Source organism: Agelaius phoeniceus, chromosome 2 (genome assembly GCF_051311805.1).
Source record: "Agelaius phoeniceus isolate bAgePho1 chromosome 2, bAgePho1.hap1, whole genome shotgun sequence".
NCBI lineage: Eukaryota > Metazoa > Chordata > Aves > Passeriformes > Icteridae > Agelaius > Agelaius phoeniceus.
Window position 1 is genome coordinate 103,010,572 of NC_135266.1, and position 25,066 is coordinate 103,035,637.

A 25,066-nucleotide genomic window follows, 5' to 3' on the forward strand; every position below is an offset into this window, starting at 1 on the left:
CAATATCTAATCTGAATCTCTTCTCTATTAGGTTTATTGCCTATTTATAGAAGTTAATATTTGGCCCTCATCACGCTTTTTTATGAAGCTCCCTTTTAAGTACTGAAAGGGGCTGGAGGGATTTCTTCACCTGAGGACCAGGGATGCAATCCAGCATCTTCTGTTCTTGGCAGCAACAAAACCCAAAGAAATCTGCTGTAAGGGGCAATAGGGAATGTGCTTTCTGTATCTGCTCAGTGGAGGTCCACAGATGGAGGCTGCCTCAGCTCCTTGTACACTCCCAAGCAAAACCCCAACTTTAAACCACAAAGATTTGCTTAAACTAACCTGGCTGCCCCATGCAGGGAGCATGCAGATGGTAGAACAGAATTACTAAGCTTGGAAAAGACTTTTAAGATCAAGTCCAACCCTTTAACCTAACACTTCCAGGTCTACCACTACACACTTCCAGAGATGGTGGTTTTGGTGTGAGTCTGCTTTTGTAGAGACAAACCATTTTTTCCCCATAGGAAAAAAAGAACAACTACAATCATACAAATTACTGCTGTAATATCAGCCACAAAACCTGCAACACTGAAGGGACCAAAGCAGCCCACTATTTTTGCCCAAGTTTATTTCTAGAAATTTGTACAAAAATTGATACTCTGTAATACAATAATCTATCAAATATGACAGATGAACATTTGTCTTTAGAGGCAAGATTCCAGGAATGTGAAGTACCATCCTCTTGCATGGAAGAAAGGCACATTTTAGAGCTCAAGATACACTCAACTGAACGGTTGAAAAGGCAGGTCAGACATGCAAGTAGTGCAGTGTTTTGGGTTTATACATAAACAAATTGTACTCCCAAGAAATCTCACTACAAGCAGCATTAACATAAACATTTTATAAATACTTTTAAAAGTAGCTCACTTTAGATCCTATGTGTGCAAAGGCTACTCCTTTACATTCACTGGATGGAGTAATTAGAAGCCACCTTCAGGCCAGGACTAACTCCTAGATTTCCCCAAATACTTCTGGGATCCAAAGCACTTGCATCAATAACCCCACTGCATTTTCCCCCTAAGGTCTACCCTAAAAGTCTGCAACACCAGGGCTACATGACTGCACCATACCACTGCTCCTACAGCTTATCCTTGGAGTTTTGTGGCTATGAAGAAGTCTCGTATTTCCTGCTACAAGCCTCTGTGCAAGCAGCACCTGGGACATACCTGCTTCTGAACTGACATCTTTAATACAGTGGTGAATTTACAGCCACAAAATCATCCACTGCACTATGGATCAAGCTTCACCTGACTCTCTGCACCATCCAGCATAGATGCCACATCAGGGGGGTTGGCAGCCCAACTGTACTTCCAGAAAGGGCTTTTCCAAAGCAGAAATACCCTTGGACTACGTGAGCATGTCTCAACAGGGCTCTTGTGCAACACACCTGTAAAACTGCCATGCTGCTCAAATGAACCTGCTGCTTTTTAGACTGAAAAACCAGATGAATCCTACTCTCCCAAAACTGCTTGTGCTAGTGGGTACAGTAGCTGTAGGAATTTTTCTAATTCGTTGCTGGTGATCCAACAGCATTATACAGCAGATTACAAAGGCAATCATTTATCCAAATCCTCACAGCAATGGGGAGTTGTGCTTTTTTTTTTTTTTGTATAAAAAGATGTTTTAATGGGATTTCTCTAAAGCAAAGCCTTTATTATTTTTAAAGTGGTTTAGCAATACTTTAAACACTTGCTTGAAGAATACATACACCCACACAGGCTTTCAAGTACACAGTGACAACTTGGACTCCTGGAAACGATGTGTTGGTTCTGAGAGGAGGAGGTGCTGCTGAGCCAGTGCCTTCAGTTGACTTCCAAGACCTCAGTCTCTGGCAGGCCAAATCTGCTCTTGTATTTGTCAAAGAGTTTGATCAGGGAGTCCACATACATGCTATGGTAGAAGTCCACATCCTGCTGGGATGGATTATCAATTTTGGGGATGGTGATGGGCTCTCCAACTGATAAAAAAGGGACAAATCCACATTAGCTTAAGTGCTCCTACAACCTAAGGTATTTGTCCTCTATGGACACAGCTATGGTGGTTCAGCACACCCATTCTGGAATAGCACAGTTTGCCATTACAGCAGAGGTTTGCCTGATTCCCCACAGCTTTACCAGGCTCTGAAGCACACAAAAGGACACACCCCACATCTGCAGCAATACCAGATCTGCTTTAGCTGCACAAATGCATCTACTGTTCAGGGTGGCTAGGAAGTCCCCCTTCTGTTTCCAGCAGAGTGATAAATCCCTCCTCAATTAACATGAGCCAAGAGTCAGTTCTTCTTGGATATTCCCCTATACACACCACAAAAGCAAAGCTGACCTTTTTCCCCTCCTCCCTTAAAGCCCTGCTGCTTTGGGTTAGACTCAAACGCAAGCTTTAGGGTTGGCTTTAAATACTCAGCCGTCAGACATGCATCACACTGGATATGAGGGGCCAGGCTGCTTCTGACTTTAGGTATTCAAGGCCAAAAAGTATAACTACAGCCTTTTCCCCCAAAAAAGAGCCCTCTTGCCAAATTGCAGAACATTGATTGAAGGCTTGTAACTTGAAACTCTTCTAGCTCATTCTCAGTTTTGCTGGAAGGTTTTTATAGAGGAGGGAAAGCCATTCTATAGTCAAGACTCCAGGACCAAACTACAGCAGGTGTACAGCACAGACTCAAGTATTCTGCTACCTAGAGAGGCACACAGCATGTTTATACTAAAACCTTACCAACAGTAGTGATGGGCTTGGAGTAGGGTAACAAGCCCCAGGTGTTGGAGGAGAAGAGGCCACGGCCATGAAAGATGCATGGAGCAAAGCCAATGTGCTTCTGGAACTTCTTCTGAACCCATCTTCCCCAGGAACCCTCTTCAAAGATCACCTGCTTGTACACTTCATTTTCCCCAAAGGAGTAGACAGGAACCAAGTCCGCTCTAGAAAGACAGAACGAGTCAGGACCCCACCCCCGGGACTGCAGCTCGTATGACAGCCCCACACTTGCTGCTGTGTGTTCTGCCAGGCTGCACAGCTGCTGGTACCATTGCTCAGAGCTCTCTCAGCAGCACAGGGTACTGACATAATAGATAGACTTTGAAGGCATACAAGAGAATTGTACTGACAATGGGCTGGTGGAACATTGTGCTGTCAGGTATGGGACATGCTTCCATATATACTCAACTCCTATTTTTAATGGCCATCTCTTTTCAGACACATGGGGATCAGGGGGACTGCACAGGTCATCACCCCATACTGGCACTGCCTCTCCTTGCTGTGGAAGCCTCCTGCTGTCCCAGGGATCCCCCTAGCCCTGCACCTTGCTCAGAGGTAGAAGGCAAAGGACCCTCATGTCTGATGGTCTGGGCAAACACCCACAGAATCCCTCCAAGGTATCAGCTGCTTCAGGGAACAGAATCACAGAATGGTTTGGGCTGGAGGCGACCTTTAAAGGCCATCTAGTCCTAGACCCTTGCATTCAACAGGGACATCTTCACCTAGACCAGGTTGTTCAAATAAAAGCACCTTCCCCATGGCAGCAGTCCTGCTCCAGCACTGAGGTGCCCCTTACCCATGCCGCAGAGCCAGTTTCACAAATCCCTTCCGGTTCTTCAGCGTCACGGAGTTCTTCCCTGGGGTGCAGTTCAGGGACTCTGCTGCCCCTCCGACCACGATGATGATGGCATTGCCACTGCCATTCTTGGACAAGATGTAGTCTATGCTGTCACGGTTCACAGGACATATACCTGCATTCAGGACACAGACACAAGGCTACGGGATTGGCTGGGGACTTCAGGATCTTCTCATTCTTACAGCACAAAGTTTGTGCCTCAATTGCAAGTTGAGCTGTCCAACCTCCCTCTGGTCAGAGCAGGCAGTGTTAGCAGGCAACCTATTCCTCAACTAAACAAGCAGTTCACAGACCTGGCAGCACTAGACTTGCTCATAAACTCCACAAACATCAGCTCTCAAAAATTTTCCTTTATCAAAAGGTTTCAGCAAGGATTTTCTATATCTAGTGATATCAAAGGCACTGGTGTCAGACCTCCTCCCTCCATGTCAACTTTACAGTAGGATTTGTTTTACCTTTAGAAAGGAAGAAATTAGTTGCTTTATTTTGAGGGATGAGAGTCTGATATTGACAAATTCCTCAGCAAAATCAGGTAGTGGGATAGATGTGCAATAGATTTAGCAATATAAAAAGAATAAGTGGACAAACCTTTAAGACAGACCCGAAATAATAAGAAGCTCTTGCAATTTACGGGACAGAGTGTTACATAAATCCATACTCCGAGGAAAGTGTCTGTGAAGGTCTTTCCCTCCATTCCACACTGGAAAGAGCAGGACCTCCCTTCACCTTTAGTAAGCAATCTCTGCCCTAAAGCACCAGTCCCCATGAGACGTGGAGACAAGTGACTATAGATAAAATTCTGCTCTTCAGCACATTCACACAGTATATAGGGTTTTTGGTCATGCCCTCATGCCTTGTAGGGTCCCTGCTGTACCTTAACCTCTAAGTAGGCTGTAAAATTAAGAATTTATACTAGTTGTAAACCAACTGTATGTATTGGTACAGTGCTAGGATTTGTTATAATTTCACCTGGAAGTGGTTCGTCCACAGAAAACAGGACTGAGGGAATTATCAGCACTATCCAATTGATGTAAAGCCTTTGTATCAGCACCCTTTAAGTTCTGGTATAGGAAAGTGAAGACAAATTATGGCTTTCAGAAGGTTAACTTCATGACACCTGTAGACTTGCTTAAATCCTAGGAAACAAAGAAGCACAGTTTTCCTCTGGTTTAAGCACAGTGCTCAGGAATAGCCAAACCAGCAATGATGTTGCTAATGCCTACTCCCACATTCCTTCCAAAAAGGAGAAAGCAGCTCTGGCTGGCCACAAGACTTGTCTGCCAGTCATACTGAACAGATTAAAGATGGTTTAAAAAAGTATAAAAAGGCTGCATGGAAACTTAAGCAACACAACTAAATTTACAGACATGACAGACTGGAAAGCAGATCCAAACTTCTCATGTACTGCTGTCCTGGGAATTCCCAAATTATGGGCTTCACACAGCAACTAACATCAGTACAGGAAAATAAAAACAAACCAGCTTGAGATATGCCCTTTCTAGATAGGGACAAACACCTTCTCTGCACCAGAGCCAGTTATTTTTTCTCTCCCTCAATTAAGACAGTAATCTCAGAAATAGTCAATTCTAACAAGTCAGAGTCAGGTACAGCTACTCCTCTTGTCTTCCCAGCCATGGGACTTATTAGGATATCTGTTTTAAAGTCATTTATTGATGAATCGGTTCCAGAAACAGCAAACAAGTTACTGGATTGTTCAATTCACAGACTTTAAGCATTACTCCCTCACCTCTATCTAAATGACAGGTGTTCTCACTCCAAAAAGGAAGCCCAGGCCATGCAAGAACATTTTACTGGTATTTTAAACACTGTTTCCTCTGCCCAGTCATAACTTACAAGCCCTCCAGCATGAAAATCCTGGCCTCCATTAAAACAGACCTATTAATGGAATTTGGCACACTTACATCATTGCATAATCCGTGGGATCCATCTACAGGAACACACCCAGGGAAGGGGGTCTGTGAACAGCTGGTATCATGCAATACTTCACACTCTTTACCCCTGGCAGGCACCCAGCAGTGCAATTGGGTGGAGACAGCATCCACCACCATCACAAAACACAGGTGTGTGACAAGTAACCTGGTAGTGAGCCCAGGAGCCGAGCTGGCCGTGGTTACTCAGTATTTTCAGTCAGTGCAACTTCCTCCTGTACCTTCACACAATAACTAGGGCAACTTGGTTCCATCCACAGTTGTCAGGTATCTTTACTATGGTTTTGGACAAGAGTATCCTAGAGTTAAGGATGAACACAGAGGAACAGCAGTCCCTGCAGCCCAAATTAGTCATATTCACAGAATCGCAGAATGGTTTAGGTTGGAAGGGACCTTCAAGATCATCCAGTTCCAACCCTATGCCAAGGACAGGGACACCTTCCACTAGACAGGATTTCTCACATTTATACACAGCTTCCTCTTGACAACTATATGAAAACAATGTTTGGGTGATGCTACTGGCAGGAAGTGGTTACATGAGCTTCCTACACAGCTTTTCACTTGACAGAGGTGAAGACAGCTCAGAGCAAAGAGCAAAAGCAGAAATGGCACAGTGTGATTGTGCTTACCACCAGACATTAAGTAGTCCCTCAGTATGGGCATCCTGAAGTTCCCAGCCAGGGTAGCAAGGTATGGTCGGATCCCAGGGAATTTCTGGCCAACACCCGTGGCCTCTGTGCTGAAGTTGCAAAAGGCACCCAAGCCCATGATGCCATGTGGATGGTACCCAAAAATGTAATTCCTGGTGGTCAGCAGATTGTGGGTTTTAACCAGCTAGGAAAGAAAAAAGAGCTCAATTGAAGACTGATATTTTCAGATAGTAAATAAAAGTGGGAGAAGCAAAAAAAGCAATCATATCCTCCAGGTTTTGTCTCTCTTCCCATCAGGGAGAACAGCCTAAGAGCTCATGTAAATCCTCTCCTGGATTTCAGAGGCTCTGGTAGGAGCAGCCATTTAGAGTTCAGTTTCCCAAGCAGAGGGAGTAAGATAAAGAGGCTGATCTCAGACACAAGAAGCCAGCCAGGTAGGAATAGGGCATGGATTGCTGCAGCCTGGGCCTTTTGCTTCTCCGCTCCTTCCTAAAGTGTTCTGACACACCTCTTGCCCAAACCAATCAAGTTCTTCAGTCCTGTAGCCACAGCTGCCTCCTTCCAGGCCCTCTCTCAGCACATTAGTGGCTCACATCCCAGTATGAGGCAGAAACAACATAAACATCACTGTCTCACAGCAGAAGCAAGTTCAGCTAATGCCTGAAAAAAAAGCCAACCAGTTAATGGGCCTGTTGGCTGCCTTCCAAGTGGGAAAATGTGCAGAAGGGTGGTAACCACTGGAAATTATCCCTCCTTTTAAGAGGTTCTGCCCTGGCCTACATGCCAAAGGGTCAACAAGACACCTCAAACCATCTCTGATTCTTGCAGGGCATGCACTAGGAGTTGTGATCACATTGTTTTCACGCGGTGCAATATTCTTAACCATTTGCTCCTCTGTTTGCACAACATGGACTCTCCACAGCTGTCTTAGCTAGCTGTCTTAACCCATTCCCTGGTACCACTACTGCCAGAGGGGGCTTTTGTGATGCTATAGGTAGCAGCAGCATCCCATGTGTCAGAGCATCTTCCCCAGCCAGTACATGTGCAGTCTGAGGAAGCACACAGGATAAAACACAGCAGGGCTGCTGCATCATCCTACAAAAATAGAGACCAAATTTCATTTTTTCCATCTGTTAGAATAGTTGGTGTTGGAAGAGACCTTAAGGATCATCCTGGTCCAAACCCCTGTCATAGGCAGAGACACCATTCTCTAGACCAGGTTGCTCCAAGCCTTGTCCATCCTGGCCTTGAACACTTCCAGGGATGGAGCAGCCACAGCTTCTGTGGGCAACCTTTGCCAGGACCTCACTACCCTAAGAGTCTATAACCTCTTCCTAATATCTAAACTAAACAACTCCTCTTTTTCAGGCTGCAACAGTGCCACTTTTTGCCAACTGCAACACCCCAGTAGCTCTCAGACCTACAAGCTGATGCTTTGGCACCCCATCCCTCAAACTATATTTGCAAAGGCCACTCTGCATCAGTTTCCATAGGAAAAAAAACTCCACAGATTTCCAAGATGTCACACCAGCATGTGCCACTGCCTTGGACAAGGAGTGTTTATGCAAGTTCTTTCTGTTGGATCATGCTACAGGGAGATGAAGTACCATTGCAACACACTAAAGCAGCATGCCCAGAAACTTGATTCCCTTCTCCCTGTCCTCAGCCTTGTCCTCAGATGAAGCTACAGCTCCTGTGCTATTTAAAACAGTGGCTGTGATACAAGCATGATGCAGCAGGAGGTTCTGCAAGGTGACTGGGCCTCTTCATAATTTCCTCTAGCTCTGAGGTCATGTAGAACTCCAGGAAGAAGGCACAGAGGCTTGTGGTTGCAACAGCTCTGCAGAGCCCATTGCCTATTCTTTCCCAATTAGCAGATGACTTTGCTTTCACTTCCCAGGATAGAAGGGCTGCTCCCTTGATCAGTTACAAGAAACAGAGATCACAGACTAAAGACCAAAAACCCATCTATCTCCAGGAAAAAAGTAGTGATATGGTAAGCAACCCCTCCATCTATCAATTCTTGCTCAGCTGTAAAGAGACTTCTCTAACAGGCTATCCAGGGCAGTGGTGGACCCCACATCCCTGGAGGGAGTTAAAAGCTTTGTGGATGTGGCACCTGGGCACACAGGTTAGTGGAGGCCTTGGCACTTCTAGCAGAATGGTTGGACTTTATGATCTTGGGGAACTTTTCCAGCCTAGACAATATTCTGACTTTTTGACTACAGGCCTGGTAGATACAGACACAAGGCTTGGCTGCACAAGCAGCAGACACCCCTTCCTTAAAGCTCCTGTCAGAGCAAGGTAGTGATTTCCAAGCCTCATCTCTCACCTGCACCAAGCACAGCTCCTTTAATAGGAAACACAGCTGAAAGGAGGTTTGTCCTCATCCTTCTGGAGCATGAGGCATCCACATGTTGAGCTTGGCAGAGCCATGCATATGGAAGACACACTGTTCTGCTCCAGCCCCTCCACCACATGCAAGGACATCCAAATCCCAGTGGAGCCATTGCTTGGATACCTCACAGGAGCCCCAGCCAAGCTGCAGCCTTATCACTGTGGCTGTTTTCCAAGAGCTCCCGTTATGGAGCCATAGGGTTGGCAATACCCACGACAACCCACAGCACTGCAGGAGCTGGGCAAGGGGTGTGCAGGGATCCAACTAAACAAAGGCAAGGGACAGTGCTGAGATTTCACCTCATGTTCATACATGTGTGCTTTTCCCCTGTTTGTCCCATGCAGGCTGCCACTGCCCTCTACACCTGTCCCACAGCACAGAGGCTCACAGAAGGTAAACATGGAGGGTGCAGGTGAGGTTCAGCCTGTTCTCCTAGCTGAGAAGTGACAGGACAAGAGGACACAGCCTCAAGTAGCACCAAGGGAGGTTCTGATCACATATTGGGAAAAATTACCCAAAAGGCACTGGACTAGTTGGACTCAATCTTCAAGGTCTTTTCCAACCTTGGTGATTCTATGTGTTCTTCCACCCAAGTCAAGCCAGGGAACCTAAGACCAACAGACATCAGACAGGGTTGGGCACTTCTCTGCAAGCAGAGGTCTTGAATCTGCTAATGCACAAACTCAGCCCAGGGAGGGAGGGTATGACCTGCCAATACCTTCATCTCTCCCTAAATTTAATCTAGAAGCAGGAGTTTTTGAAGTAGTGTAAATCATGTATTTCTAGACTCAAGCAAGAGTGAAAATAGTGAAGTGCACAAGATGGGGGTTTGGAACTAGAATGCTTTTAAAGGTCCCTTCCAGTCCAAACCATCCTATGATTCCATGCCTCTCTTCAGGAGGCTGATCACTCACTGCTGCTTCTTGGAACTCCCCTCCCCTTGAGAAGCAAACAGTGTTATCAGGCTGCCCCAAGGAATTGCTGTGGCTGTCACTGAACATCACCAGTGTGAACCTCCAGCTGGTTTTTCCTTTTGCCTCCAAGGTCTTGTCCATTCCCCCACAGCTCTTTGGAGCCTCGGTGCTCCCATGATGAGGCAGAGTCAGCACATCCCTGCTGCATCTCAGCTGGACAATCAGTACTGGGAGTGAAGATGAACCTTCTCCCCACTGCACTAACACACCTGTTCCTAGCTGCTGTTAGAGACCAAACCTGTTTCTCTGGGAGCAAAGTCCATGCACCTTTCTAATAATAACAGATTTCTTTACACAGAACTAAGCCAGCCTACAGAAGCAGTAAGCCAGTGCAACAGCATAAAGAAAATGAGTGTTAATATTTGAGTGCCAGATACAGCTAAAGAACCACATTGCCAATTTTATTTTTAGCAACAATGGCACATTCAGTAGTGGGGAAAGAGGACTGCAGAACCACTGCTGCTCAGCACCAGGAGCCAGAAAGCAGGAAAAAAATCAGTTGTCCGGGTGGGAGCTGAGCAGCACTGACTGGCAGCATGCAGAGAGCAGAAAACCAGAGCTCATCCTGCAGGATCCAAGCAGCAGGTCTCATGAGCATGTAAGCTTGCAAAACAACCCAAAAACTGTACTTAGCCATATCACACCCAGCAACACAATGGAAGAAATTATCTTCTCTTCCCAGCAGTGCAAGCCAGGACCTGAAGACCCATCACCAGGCTCCCAGTTTTATATATGTCACAAATTCACAGAATGGCTTCAGTTGGAAGGGACATTAAAGCTCAGCTTGTTCTAACTCCCTGTTATGGGCCTTCCACTACACTAGGTTATGACAGAGCAATCAAACCCTTCTATTTCCATTCTGTAAATCATGTACAATGATTAAGGAGGAGCTTTGCCAGGAAGCAAGCCAAGACACAGAATACAAGACAAATTGAGGGGAAAAAAACCAAAAGACACTTTTGGCAGCAATTCCTGCTCTGGCCAGATGCCAACTCCTCCACTGCAGTGAGCAGGTCTCCCTGCACACACCTGAAGCGCTCACAGTCTGACAAAGGTAAGCCAAAGATCTGAAGCCCTGACTGCCTGGGGTCTGACTGCATGTGGAGATGTTCACATGCCCAGGTGACAGCTTCTTTACCTAAACAAAACCTTTAGGTCATGGCACTGCCAGCACGACATCCTCAGATCAGCATGTGCTTAGGAGGCTGCTGGGATCAAGCATGAGATGGAGACAGTGAGTGCAGATGATGTCTGCTCAGTCCAGCCCCATTCATACACCTGCAAGGGCTTGGGCTTCACCTGCACTTCAGGTTCAGGACTCAGTTCTCTGGAACATTCCTCAGCCACTTCATGTGCTGCTTAGCTTAAAGCACTATTTGCAAGGCCAGCCATTAACCAGTAGACAAACTTAAGTTTCTAGTGCCCTAAAGTAACTTTTTATTGTCAGAGCAGCTGCATGAAGTTCCAGGGAATGTGGCCAACTCAGCTCATGCTGAGTAACTGAGACAGATTCAGGCTGCTTTCCAAATCCACCTGGTATTACAAAACATGACCTCATATCTCCAGGTAGGGGTACAATAGTCCTGGTGTTTCAGGCTGGGAGGCACTGCCGACTCTAGTGAGACCAGCTTAATCAGCACAAACATTGGAGCAGAGCTTGATTCTCATGCAGCTCCTCTAATACAGCAAGCCAAATAGGAAGGAGTTCTTGTCTGTGAGGGTGGTGAGGCCCCAGCACAGGCTGCCAAAGAAGCTATAGCTGCCCCGTCCCTGGAAGTGTTCAAGGCCAGGCTACACACCCTGGTTGAAGCAACCTGGTCTAATGGAAGATGTCCCTGACCATGGCAGAGGGGAGGAAACAAGCTTTAAGGTCCCTTCCAACTGTATCACGATTCTATGAATTAAATCTGAGCTGATAGCCCAGCACAGCTGGTACCTGTGCAGGTATGGATGCAGCTACCACAGCTCTATATGCAGACTTTGCTGGAGGCAATTTCAGCATTACAAGTGCCACCAGTGTGACTGTCACTGGTGTGATCTGTCCTTGCAGTGCTCAGCAGACACATGGCACAGGAGGAGATGCAGCAGAGGACTGTCCTGACAAACCATAAGCCTGGGACACAAACCAAGTCCTCCTGAGCCATTACACAGTTCAGAATCCAGTAAAAATTATTTTTGCAGAGAGAACATTTAAACAAGTGATCCTCTGTAGACCCATCTCCCTCTTGGGAAAGAACAGGTAACTAGTTTTACCCATGAGTTGCCATGCTCTCAGCAAGCCCAAGGCATTCTGGTTCTTGGTACCATTCTTAATATCCAGACATTATTCATTGTTCATGCATCAGTCCTGTAACTGCAGAAAAGCACTTCGAACACCTCTCTGCCCTAAGATCCCTGCAGCAGCTTTTCCCAGCCCTGCAGCCAGCTGGCTGTTCCCCCAAAACACGTGCAGGAGTCATCTCCCAGCTGTCAGCACTCCTGTTCTGCCCTTTGCATGTGAAATACCAGTCAGCTCCATAAACCTTGCACAATTCCTCCCCCTTAGCAGCAAAGGAATTACACCCGTAAGGAGTTCTCACGAATGGATATGTGAGCTAGCAAGTATTTAAATAAAAACTGCTGCAAAGTTTAGTTTACCCATGTCATCTCTAAACCTACCTAAACAACCCAGCTCTTTGACAAACTTTCAACATCCACAGTGAATCTGACCTGCAGGGCTTCTGCAGAGCATATTTCCATGAAGACAAGGATAAATGTGCATCAAAGGAATGATGGAACAGCAGAACCAGCACTAAGGGTGACCCTTTGGAACCAAGTCCTCAGCATAACAGAGCCCATTTCAGCAACATCCAAGGCAGCAGTGTTTAGTGCAGCACTAAGGACTTGGTACTAGAACAAAACACATCTGAGACCCATCCTCAACAGCAGAGCCTGCTCAGCTCTCTGTCAGTCATGAGACCCAGGCTGACTTCCAGCCCGTGCAGGCAGAGTGAATTTTTCTGTGTACACTTAGACTTGCCAAGAATTACCTGTTAACAACAGCAAGTTTCATGGTGAACTTGGCAGTCCTAGGTTAATGGTCAGACTTGCTCTTAAGGTCTTTTCCAACCTAAATGGTTCTGTGCTTCTCAGAGTACAACAAAAGGCTTGTTGACCAGCAGCACGTTCAGGTACCCTGAGAGTTCAAGTGATTTTGCAAGGGAAGAATCCAGTCTAAGCCGCTTTGGCATTCTGCTGGAACTGGATTCTCTGTTCCTTTCTGAGGCTAGACTATCTTGGGGATAGGTAGCTCAAAAGCTGTATCAAGGTCCCTCCCTCATAGTCAAGCTGAGTAAAACTTGCCAACAACCTTACATAATAGTCCTTTCAGCTGTGTGCCCTTCCAAAGAGGATCGAGTTCCCTCCTAGCCGAATTTGACCCCTGCTCCCTTCCAAGTCATCCAGCTAATTCTGCTGTCCCAGAGCAGCCTGGCAGCCTTGTCCTCTTTCTGCAACATGTCTGAACCAGTAGGAAAAATACAAGTATGTGGTGAGCAAGTTACAAGCTGGAGAACTGAAGCAATTCCCACTGCTGGAAAATCCACTTCTCCAAAGGGAAAAGATTTGAGGACAAATTTCACTGCCCCCTGTGAAGTGCTGACTTTTGGTGCACAGAGGTCCCAGATATTCTGGCCCAATACATCCCAGAGCAGAAGTGTTACTGCAAAACAGGCAGAAACTGAGCTAGATTTTATGATTTATGAGAGGGGAACAGTGTTAGGGTCAGGCACTACACAGGACCGCTGCAGCACAGAAGAGAATCACAGAGTGATCTGCATTGGAAGGAATCTTAAAGATCATCCAATTCCCTCCCATGGGCAGGGACACCTTGCACTAGACCAGGCTACTCCAAGCCCCATCCAGCCTGGCTTTGAACATTTTGAGGGATGAGGCAGCCACCACTTGCTGGGACAACCTGTGCCAATGTCTCCAGAAGCTGGAGAGATGAACAAGGACTGCACACTGCCTCCAGCAATCTGGTAAAACCACCAGAAACAGCAGCTTCTGGCAATCACATTGCCACCATTGGTAATACATTTCAGATTTTCTAACCACAGCTGCCACAAGCAGCAGTGTGGCAATAGTAACTGGCCATGTCCTGCTTACAGTTCAGTGCCATAGACAGACTAGGGCCAGTACAAGACACTAAAGCAGTTAAACTCCAGGGTATAGAGTTAAACTTCTACTTACTCTTATTGGAAAATAATCCCTGAAGTACCTCCATATAGCCCAGTTTCTCACCCACTGGGATCTTCTTCCCCCTGTTGAAAAAAAGGAATCGTGTCTTTAAAGCTCTTTCCACATGGCTGTCCATCAGAAAGCCTGAAGGACTCCAGGGTTTGGTTTCTCACTAGAGGAATCAACACTTTCATTCCTCCAAGTGGGAGACCTGCATCATTCACTGAAATCAATGCCCATTCTGGAACACAAGGTACTTCAAACAAATTAAGGCTTGACTGCAAATACAGGGTAGACAACTCTACAATTCAAACTAGAAACACTCCAATTCAACCTTTAGGAAAGGCCAAAATCTCAGATGGTTTCAGTCATCTTGAAGCAATGGACAACTGTGCTCATCTGGCTATAAAAGCAGTTGCCAAAGCTTGTTACCACTGCTGGTTCCCAGAGCTGGCTTCTACAGGTTTGGGAGTTTTTTTCTGAAATAAAGTAATCTGCTTAATCTGTAGCAACACCGACTCCACAGAGGAGCCACACCTTGATAATCACATCAGAATCTGAACCTTGCAAGAGCTGGACAGGACAAAAAGGTCTTGAATATTCAGATCTTTCGGAAGTAAGAAAAGAACCTATGCCTTATAAATATGTTAATAAAAGCCAGCAACGGCATAATAGCAGTGAATGTTAATTTTGTATTGCCCTCAGCACCAATGAAACCTGCAGTCACTGTTCATGCTGAGGGCTGACATTTAAATGCTACACTGAATAATGCATTTGGTCAGTGATTCAGCCAAGTCCCACTAAGAAGAGAAGTCATCCATTACAAGGAAGTGCTTCTTTGTCCAAATATGGAGACAGGGACACTTGAACCACAAGTATCTCTTCTGCAATATTTACCTTTCTTTGGTGTATTCCAGTCAAATACCAGCCAGGCTAAATACAGAGCAGCAATCGCCCAGCAATCTGTGCACAGTATATACATGAGGATTAAAGTGCAAGCAATACCTGGAGAGGTGCAAGAAAGAAGAAAACAAGGTTGCAGCAGGTTCTGGTCTCTATTTACACCCCCTGCCTTTTGACTCTTCTATGCTGAAATCTTAGTCTCAGTCTGATGTCATTAATCCTCAAATAAATTGGATTTGGTCAAAAGCCCCTTATGTAGGGCTGAGGCAGCTTCCTCTAGAGCTCTGGAAAACCTCAACTTCCCCTTAATGGTGCCTCCAGGCATCTCTTGTATCTCCAGGTAGGGCAGCTGCTTCCTCAGACTTGATGAGCATGAAGATTTCTCTGTGGCCCACACCAATGGGATTTTTCCCCACAACTACACACATCTTCCACAGGTTACACCAGCTCTGTATCAGCCATCCCACGAGGGTGCCAAGGATCCCACCCAAAACTGACACAGTCATTTCTGCACAAACTGAACTGGGAAGGTAGAGTGAGACAGATGCTGAGAGCAGCCATTCTCCAGTTTAATCATTAACAATCCAACGGAGCAGAGCAGCCTGAGGTTTCACATAATCCAAGTACCCAGGGATAAACAGGTAATAAACATATTACTCTTTTACTGGTCTAACACAAACAACTCTTGCTCATTGCTGATACCTCCTGGAAGGAGACCAAGCCAAGAGGAAGGCATTGCACTTGCATCAGTTACCAGCTGCTTCTAAGAAATCTCTGTGGATATTCCCATGAGCAAGCCAACTAAGACATTTCCAATTGTTTCAGCCTCATTTGCACAGTAGACACTGCCACAAGCCAAACATCAGTCAGTCCTTCCATAGCTCTTATGATTTTCTAGAGCCAGGAAAAGGCATTTATAGTTGAAAATAGCAATGCAACTGGTTTACAGTAACCATGTACCCCAGGAACTACACTGCTGCAGTACACATCTAGTAATTAACACTTATGAAAAAGTTAACATTTTGCATTAAAATTCTTCCAGAATTACAGCCAAAACCCCTTTGCTTTAGGCCAAAATGTGTTACCCATGATAAGGAAAGTGAGAACCCATTGCAGCACAGAGATGATTTGGAGTTGTTTCTCTACTTTGGATTTCAATAGCCAGAACAAATCCTGCAGAGCAGAAAGAATGTTCGATCCCGTGCCTAAAGAAAGACAAATAAAAGAAATAAAGTTACGTTTGCACACTGAGCAAAGGAAACAATATTTTTCCTTTGAAACAGAATCATAGAAGGAAGGGTCATCAAGTCCAGCTTATTTTAGTAAGAGTATTCAGATAAACCTGCAGTTTGCTTTTACAGCAAGCCTTGCTAAAAGCTAATATTTTCCATGGAGTTTGGGCATCCTGGAAGAGGAAGGACTGCCACGTGCCAACATTCAGCTTTTTTCAGAATACTGGAGGGGATTAATGAGTAATCATCAGTACCCACCCAAGCAAGCCTCTGTTAACCTGACCATAAAAGTGCAGAGGATGTTAACCCATGTTCCTAACACACTCTCACCTCACACTGCCAGCTCCTCAGAGGGGTGTTTGGTAAAAGGGAACCCCATGAGCTCACAGTAAGATAAAGATCAGCTGCCTCAAACCACAGGCAAGCAGACACCTGGCTCTGGTGTGAGCTATTCTCCCTTCTCAAGGCCTGTTGCACAACTCCCAGTGCTGTTCAAGGAAAGCTCTGTGCTCTGGCCTCCCTCAGCACAGCCCAAATGCTAGCTGAACACCTCAACATAAAACCCTGAGGATCCACAGCTCTATGGGTAAGGAAAACTATCCGCATTCCTAAAGCAGTAAATAAGAGGGAAGGAGCTGAAAGCCACTCTTGTAGAAGCTTAAGATATTCAAGCGGGGAAAAAACCCAAAGTGGGTAAAACACTGAAAACACTTGCTTTCTATATGAAGAACCACCCACTGCAGCTTTTGACAGTATACACAGCCCCCAGAAAGAAGCACTTGCAAGTGGGTTTTCCTTCACGTTTCTTCATTACCTTATTTACAAGCACCATAATAAACTGACCAAAATACAAATCACTTTGTGTAATTACATATTTTTTTTTGTATTTAAGGATCAGCCTGTGATTAGGACTATGAAAGAAGCTATTACACTGAATAGGTTCAGTTCTTGCTGACAAGATATTACCTGCTAGTGGAAATAGCATAGCAAGTGTTCACAATCAGTCAAATGAAAGTGATTGAAAATAGTTTCTCTAGGTATGAGCAGGCACTAGGATTTTTGGTAGTTTCTACAAAGATACTCTCACGGGTGCATCCTTTAAATATGTAAAGCAACTGCTTCATAGGAATGAGGGTCCATTTAGATTAGGTAAGGAAGAAGTTTTTTCTGTGAGGGTGGTGAAACACTGGCACAGGTTACCCAGAGATGCCTCATCCCTGGCAACATTCAAGGGGGAGCCACAACAAAGGCTGCAGTCTAAATTTAGAACCAGACCACCCAGTTCAGACCCTTGGTTCTGCTTAGTCCATGTTACATGAATAATCCCAGTAGTGCACTGGGCATTAATTACTCTAAGCAGACCAAATTTTAGGCTGGGATAGATCATACCAGTACAACTGCAAGTGAACTGAAACCTACAGCACTAATCCAGGTTGAAACAACAGCTAGAGCTGTAGGCAGTTCTTTAAAAGATAATATAGTGCAGTATTAAGAATGAATCCAGCAAGTAGTTCTCCTGCTTCTGAGGTGAGACAGGAGAATATGTTGAGTTAAACTGTCGCCGTGCATTGGTTTGCCACACTAGAGTATCTAAGCAGTGAGATTCAGAAATCCTATGCTGTAAAATCTAGTAGCAAATCCCCAAATTTGGAGTGAGGGATAAACTTCACCCCATTTTTTACAAAGCCAGTTGCCTGCTTAAGGGTAAAAGAAATCTTTGGGTTTAGAATGATTTGTATTCAAAGAGACCTTTATAGCTCATCTCAATCCAGTGCCCTGCCATGGGCAGGGATACATTCCACAAGACCAGGTTGCTCAACTCTTGCTGAGGGGCCACAGCTCCAGCCAGGTACTTGCTATCCCAAAAACCTTACAAAATTGCATGTGGACAATCTTGATATTGACTGAGGATTACCAAACACAAGTTTAAAAAAAGCATTTAGCAACAGTAGTGTCACTGGACATTACGTCTACGTCCTCCAAAAGAAGCCAAAGGCCTTTGAGATTGTGACACAATAAAGCCCAGCCCCACGTAATTTTTTTCTTCCAGCACCTGCATTTACACTACCAAACGTCTTTGGCTTCATAAACCAAACACTCCAGCCTTGGATCAGCTAAATCCCTATCCTCTTACCAAAGAGAACAGCTGTTTATCCCTCTAGATGAGAATTTGTACTTCAGCATTTTCTAGATGTTTGAACATATTGTAGGCATTGCCAGCCCAGTAAATAGACCAGTATTGAGTAGCACAAGTCAACCTGTCAGCTTGTTTTTTGAACCACATAAAACTCACATTCAACCCCTGCAGACAGAGGGAAGGCAGTGGTTTGCCTGACAGCTCCAAGCCCCTGCCCTTGGAGAAGTGTCCTGGGTCAGTTATTTGCTGAAAGCAAAGGTATCCTTCAAAGAGAACAATATTCTCCACACCAGGTGCCCTAGATTGCAAGACAGTGTGTGTATTCTATTTGCCATCTGTAAGAGAAGGAGCAGTTATCTTCTGTTAATTGGGCAGTTTTCTTTATCTCTTCCACAAGCCAATCCTCCCTCTGGGAGACATCTGCTGTTAATGGGCCATTGAATGTCACTGCATGACTGATAAAATTACAGCATCACATTGTGAGATGCTCTGCCCAGGGGGAGGAGCCAAGCATTCCTACCTGGATATAAGCTGAGATTTTGGGATACCGGAACAGCGTTTCCACTGGATTCCTAGAGGAACAGCTGCCTCTTCCACTGGACCTTCAGAGGAAGACTACACCCTTCTACAGGATCCCTGCTCCAACAGAACCACACCTGACACTGCAGCAGGACTGCAGCCACCATTTAATCAGACTGCTACCAACACCCTGACCCACAGGGTGTCGGGTCGTATTCTGACTCTGTTAGTGTTTTGTGTTACTGCATTGTTTATTTTATTTTTTTATTCTCTTCTCTAATAAAGAACTGTTATTCCTGCTCCCATACCTTTGCCTGAGAGCCCCCCCTTAATGTGAAATTTATAACAATTCAGGGGGAGGGGATTTACATTTCCCATTTCAGGGGGGGCTCCTGCCTTCCTTAGCAGACACCTGTCTTTTCAGACCAAGACACCAGCAAAGTCAGTAGCTACCATGGCCTGAATATTAGCATTTAATTCCCAGATAAGAAATGAAAGATGCCCAGTAGCAAAGGAAAGGACCATGGGAACGGTCAGTCGAACTGGCAAGTTCATCAGGTCTACCTTTGCACCAAACCTGCAGACTCCAGATCAACCCATTTCATCAACCAGGCACTCACAGACTTAAGTGCCAAGACAATCCTTTCCAGACAGTCCTGAGCTTCTCATTCATCATGTCTGCATCATGTCTGACTGACACTGTGTGTTCAACCCCCAGACAAGCCTTATCTCCTTTCAGCTTCAGTAGCCAGGAGGCATTTTTGGTAAGACCCTCCACGCTCTGGAGAACCAGGCCAGTTACTAGTGACACAGACCAGAAGAGCTTTGACAAATCAACAGAAATGAGGGGGAAGGGGGAGTGGCACTCAGCCACAGAAGAAGAACCCAACACTGACATTTGAGTTCAGTCCATTAGAGAAAATACTTCCTCCTAATGGCTCACCTGTGGGCCCACACCAAGCACCTTTCACATATTAAAAACCCAAGGCATTTTCTGTAACTTTCAGGGAACAGATTATCCTTATAACCTACTTTAGAAGGGCCCAGTAGACATAACTATAATTTGTATACATTCCTATCAGTCTTTCCCCAAGGAAATATCCTGGATCCTGAAGAAACCCAAACCTCCATCTTCTGCCGCTGACGACAGTAGCTGATCCTGAGCTGGCCACACTGCACAGGCCCTGGAGCATTTTCCAGGTACCTGTCCCAGAACTGGAAAGCCTGACTGGGGAGCCTTAACTAGATGATCATTAAGATCCTTTCTAACCCAAGCCATTCCATGACTCTTGGGGTCACCCTTGGCAAACCGTATCTCCACAAGACATACTTTACCAACAGCTTTCCTGGGCTCAGATGAGCTGGTCTCCAGCTCACACTGCAGCCCATTCCCTGGAGTGCTGGTGGGATACTCCCTGCACTAAGCCAGGCATGGCTCTCAAGGACATTCCTTGTCACAATGGACAGAGTGACAACTTCTCCAGGAGAACTCCGTGCTGCTCAGAGATGGCAGTCATCCGCAGCCTTCCAAGGGAGCTCAGGGACATCAGCCAGCTATCCTGCAACTGGTGATGGGCTCACCATACTTTTATCATTTAGTTCCATTTAACATCAAACACAGGAGTTGCTACCAAGGAGATCCTGGAATCAGCAAATGGTTTGACCAAGCATTTGATTCCTGCATTACCTACTCAGCATCTGGTGCTCTTCTAGCACAGTTTATTTCAGATAAATTACACAAACAACATTTATCTAGGCAGGGAAGTAGAATCAAAGATCCCAAGAGTGGAAGTAAACAGGACTTCACATGTGGGTACCCAACTGACATGGCTTAATTAAATGTCAGCAAAGGAAATTAACTGAGAAGAAGTACAAGTGTTACATATAGTTAAAAATACACTGAAACCTTGTTAAACCCAAGCTTCATCTGCCACCTTTTCCAGACAATTAGCATGCTATTTCTTGGCCAATAATTAAACAGCGTCACACGGCTTATTTGGAAGAAAACTGTATTAGATCCATCAAAGCATAAACTGCAAATGGACATTTTGAGCCATGTATTTTGCAGAGAAGCTAAAACTGGAACAAAGATAGACAATAAAAACAGACCAGTACTAGAATATTCAGGCGGACTTAGCCACCCATGCAAGAGCAGGAGCCCACACAGCTTGCAGGAGCACCTGTAAAACCCCTTGAGCAACACAAGTTCTTTTGTGTCTTGGGTTTACTTGGGTGCCCCAAGCACAGTAGTATTCACTACAGAGTAAACAATTTAAGAAAATAATGAGTAATTAGTGCAGAGTATAGTTATCCTGCCCTGTACACAGTTTAGAACAGTTTGCTCCTGTCCCAGGAAGCTACTCAATTATATTATCTGCAGTATGGTGTGTTTATGACTGGAAAGCAACAATATTTTTGAACAGGGACATGCAAATAAAAATTTCTATCCTCTCTTTTAGAAAGGAGCTGGGATTCTCCAGACCCAGGAAACAAATCTGTCATGATTACTTATGTTAGCTCTGGATTTACTCTCAGCACTAAACTCAGCCCTCAGCCTCCACACTCACAGCAGTATGTGTGTTAAAGGGATGCAGCCACAAAACCCCACTGTCCCAGAGCAGCCAACAAGCTTAGATTTAAGTTAGCAACACTGAACAGGTCTGGACAAGAGAAAATGACCCATCCTCCTACAGCTCATCACTGTGTCCAGAGCACATGAGAGCTCTGAAAGAGGGGTTTTCATATAAGCAAGCCCAGACCTTCACCTCCCAAGCAACTTTGTCAAGAGACAGCACCTCATTGCAGCCAGCCTGATCCTGTTCTCCCAAAACAGGAGCTCCCAGGCTGCCCACCCCAGAGCAGAACTCAGGTCTGGTAAACCTCATGTGCAGTGTAAGACTAACTCCAAGGTAAAGCTGAGCAAAATCATCTTCTTCATCCCGAACTTCTTACTGATGAAGTAACATTAGAAAAGACATTTCAGCACAGGACAGCCTTTCAAGGTTCCAGCCACACTAGCATCATTCCTCAAGGGAGAAGCATGAGACAAGACCTCCTTGCTGCTCTACCCAACACAAGGAGGAGACCTCCTGGGCCTCCTATGGCCAAAGTGGGGCAGGTCAAGATGAGGAGCCCACAACCCCTCCTACCCAACCAGTTGTCTCAGACCATCATCCAACCCTAGGCATTGGTTCATGGTCTTCTCTGATTTTTGCAGTAATGGGTTGATATCAAGGAACATTCCTCTGCATACATACAGGGATGGATATAGAGGCAGATGCCTGCACCTTTTTTTTTTTTTGGCCTGTTTTTAAATAGGATCAGACTTAATTCAGTCAAATTTACAAGCACCAGAGCAAAATTAGATGCCAGAAAAAAAAAAAAAAGACTAAAGGACAGTATGAGCCATTCAGATGCTCGCCCCAAAGTCAGCCCTTTGCACAAGCATGATACTTGGAAGAAAATACTCAGGGACATAGGAAAAAAAAAATCTAGTGGGCTTGTTCTGCACACCTTCTGTAATGAGACAAGTTATCCAACATGATCAAGCATAAGGTCTCATGAATGAACCTCCACACCACATCACCTCTGCCAGCTTTGAACTGCAGGGTCCCACACCACTATCTCCATACCCAGTGGGAGTCAGAGCTCCTCTGGGAGGCACCTGGATTCGGCTTTGAAGCCAGTCCTGTGCTTTCCTGCCCATGCAGGCTGCAGCACTGGCAAGGGGTTGGTAGATGTTGCAGTCACCAAGGCAACATCCCTTGTCTCCCCAGACAGAAATAAGTTAAATTAGGCTAAAAAGCACAAATATCACTGCAAGATCCCCACGAGGTGCCTCCGAGGAAAACTGACCTGAGGAGAGTTAAGACAGCTTTCCATCACTAAGCAGGATTATCTAGAGATGAGGCCAATCACTGTCCCTAAACCACAGTCCATTTTGAATTATGCATGTGTCCTAGATCCATCATTAACATGCCAGTGCCAACAAGGTGGCTGCTGAGGTCTCGGGTCAACCCTACATATTTTATAGGTTTCCTGAATTATTTATTCTCTGCACTTAGTTTGCAGTTAACTCTCAATATAACAGTTCAGATGATGCTAATTCAAATAACCTCTCTCCACTGAAAATATAACTTGACCTCTGTTAGTCATGGAAACAAGTGAAGTTATTTTAAGAAACAGATCTGAACACAGGAAACACATGCAGGTCTTCTCCCCAGTCAGTTCACAACCGATCCTTCAGATCAATCTAATATCCTGGCTGAGATGAGCACCAGCAGCTCTACACCCAGGACCAGACAGGCCATTGCAAAATCAAGACTTCAGAGGTTAATTCACCAGGTTCATGTCCCTTCAGCTCTGCTAATGATTTGTTTAACCAATAAAACATTTCACAGGTCTCTTCATCCCAGGAGGTATTAGCAGCTTGCTTTCTGAGGGCAACAAGCCTTTCACAACACAGAGCAATCACTCAAGGACCCTCGACAAATCACAAGTTAAATTGCTGTTCAACTGCATTTTCACGCAAAGCTCCCCGTTTGCAAACCCTGACCTTTCTCCAGACAAGCACCCTTGCAGAAGGCATACAAAACTCTATCTAGCAAAACATTTATACTTGCTGAATTTATTCCTAGAAGATCCTTTGAGATGCCTTCACAAGCAGGCAAAGTAGCATGTGGTTTGGGATTTCCTATACTCTCTCCACAGCCTTTAACCAACATGTTCCGGCGTGCAGGGAGGTGTTGGGTGTCTGCAGCAGCTCTGTCCACGACGGGTGTCAGTGGCTGACACCAGTTCCGCTTCTCTCAACAAGTCACTCACCAGCACAGAGGGCTGCTAAAGCAAACCTGGCAGAACTGGCTACCACCAAACTCCTGCTCAACAGTGAATCTTCACCTCCTCATTAGAAGAGAGCAAAAATACCAACACGTTGCCATTTTCCCCTTGATGAAGGTGTGGGGAACAAAGCATTATGAAACAGTTGGACTCGCTGAAGAGGCCTTTTCCAAGCTAAATGAAATTCTATGGATAGAAAGTTGAGAATGAACTTTATCCCATAAAGCGAGTCCACTTCTCTTCCTACCACGACAAAAGGAAGGGGTGGGTGGGGGGGAGGGGAGGACTCGTTTACACGCAAGTGCCCCGCGCCCACATTTTGCAAAGGTACAAACTCACTGTAGTTTGCTCCTCGGCAAAATGTGCAAGACCCAACTAGAGCCGCTCCCAGCAGCCCCAGGGGCGCACCCCGAGCTGCTAAAACACAGAACCTGCGCAGAGACCTGTAATCCTCCACCCAAGGAAAGCTACAGCTCCCTCCCCGCCATTGCACATCGCTCTTCCCTCTCCTTACTCCCCGTGAACAACGTTCCTACGGCCAAAAAAAAGAAAAGGAAGAATCTCATAAGGCCGAGTGTTTCGGTGCTGCTCCCACCCCAGCCCCTGAAGCACCGGAAAGCTGCTCCGCACCGCAGCATCCCCTCCGGGCACAAGGCTCATCTCCAGCCCGTCCCCCGGTACCTCGGAGCACGCCGGAGTAGGCGGCGATGATGGTCTTCATGGCGGGGGGCGCGCTCAGGGCTCGGGCAAGGCCATGGGACGGAGGAGCCCCCCACGCTCCGCAGCCCCGGCGCAGCCAGCGAGCCGGACAGACTCCGGCCGTGTATCCATATATAGCCCGGCAGGAGGAGGCGGAGACCGAGGGAGGGTGCAGGGGCGGACCCGGCCGGGCTCCCGGGTCTCTCAGCCCAGCCGTGGGGGTGAGGGGAAGCTCTTGGTCCCGGCGGTGTAGATTTCTACATGGGATAGGGTTTAGGGAGCGGGGAGAACAAGCAGAGGCTCGCCCCCTGTACAGGCCGTTTCATGCCCTGTTTTATAGAATCACAGAACGATTTGGATTAGCACGGATGTTAAGACTCATCCATTTCCAACACCCTGCCGTGGGCAGGGACACCTTCCTCTACAGCAGCTTGCTCTGGGCCGCGTTCAACTTGGTCTTGAGCACTTCCAGGGATGGGGCAGCCACAGCTTCTATGGGCAACCTGTGCCAGGGCCTCACCACCATCACAGACAAGAATTTCCTCCCAATATCCCATCTAACCCTGCCCTGTGACAGTGGGAAGCCATTCCCTTCGTCCTGTACCTCCTGGGCTCTGTCCAAAGTCTCTCTCCAGCTCTCTTGGAGCCCGTTTAGGCACTGGCAGGGGCTCTAAGGTCTCCAGCAGCTCCACATCCTTCTGATGCTGCAGGCAGCACTCTCACCTGAGTGGGGCAGAGGAGCAGAATCACCTGCTGCCCATGTTGTGGGATCAGCCCCAGGCCCAGGACACGGGGGGTTTCTGGGCTGCTTTTCTTGCTCCACATGCTGCAACGGTATCCCAGCCTGGATGGATGCATTAAAATTTAAATAAATAAAATTATAATAATAATAT

General features: G+C 46.1%; 1 protein-coding gene across 1 annotated transcript; it reads right to left on the reverse strand.

Moving 5' to 3' along the window:
* Positions 1 to 596: 596 nt before the first annotated feature.
* DGAT2 (diacylglycerol O-acyltransferase 2) lies at positions 597 to 24,337 on the reverse strand. The gene is made up of 8 exons (XM_054654745.2): positions 24,156 to 24,337; positions 15,833 to 15,952; positions 14,742 to 14,849; positions 13,857 to 13,927; positions 6,234 to 6,438; positions 3,596 to 3,770; positions 2,761 to 2,963; positions 597 to 2,002 (listed from the first exon to the last, which is right to left on the reverse strand). Exons 1-8 carry the CDS (start codon positions 24,193 to 24,195, stop codon positions 1,848 to 1,850), a joined length of 1,077 nt encoding a protein of 358 aa, XP_054510720.1. The 5' UTR covers positions 24,196 to 24,337; the 3' UTR covers positions 597 to 1,847.
* Between the last annotated feature and the right edge of the window lie 729 nt (positions 24,338 to 25,066).

Coding starts and splice junctions, on each gene's coding strand:
- DGAT2 (XM_054654745.2), bottom strand. CDS start 24,195: ATGAAGACCATCATCGCCGCCTACTCCGGCGTGCTCCGAG. Junction 2,964..3,595: donor AAACTGGCTCTGCGGCATGG/GTAAGGGGCACC, acceptor CTGTCTTTCTAG/AGCGGACTTGGTTCCTGTCT. Junction 2,003..2,760: donor CAAGCCCATCACTACTGTTG/GTAAGGTTTTAG, acceptor CTTTTTTATCAG/TTGGAGAGCCCATCACCATC.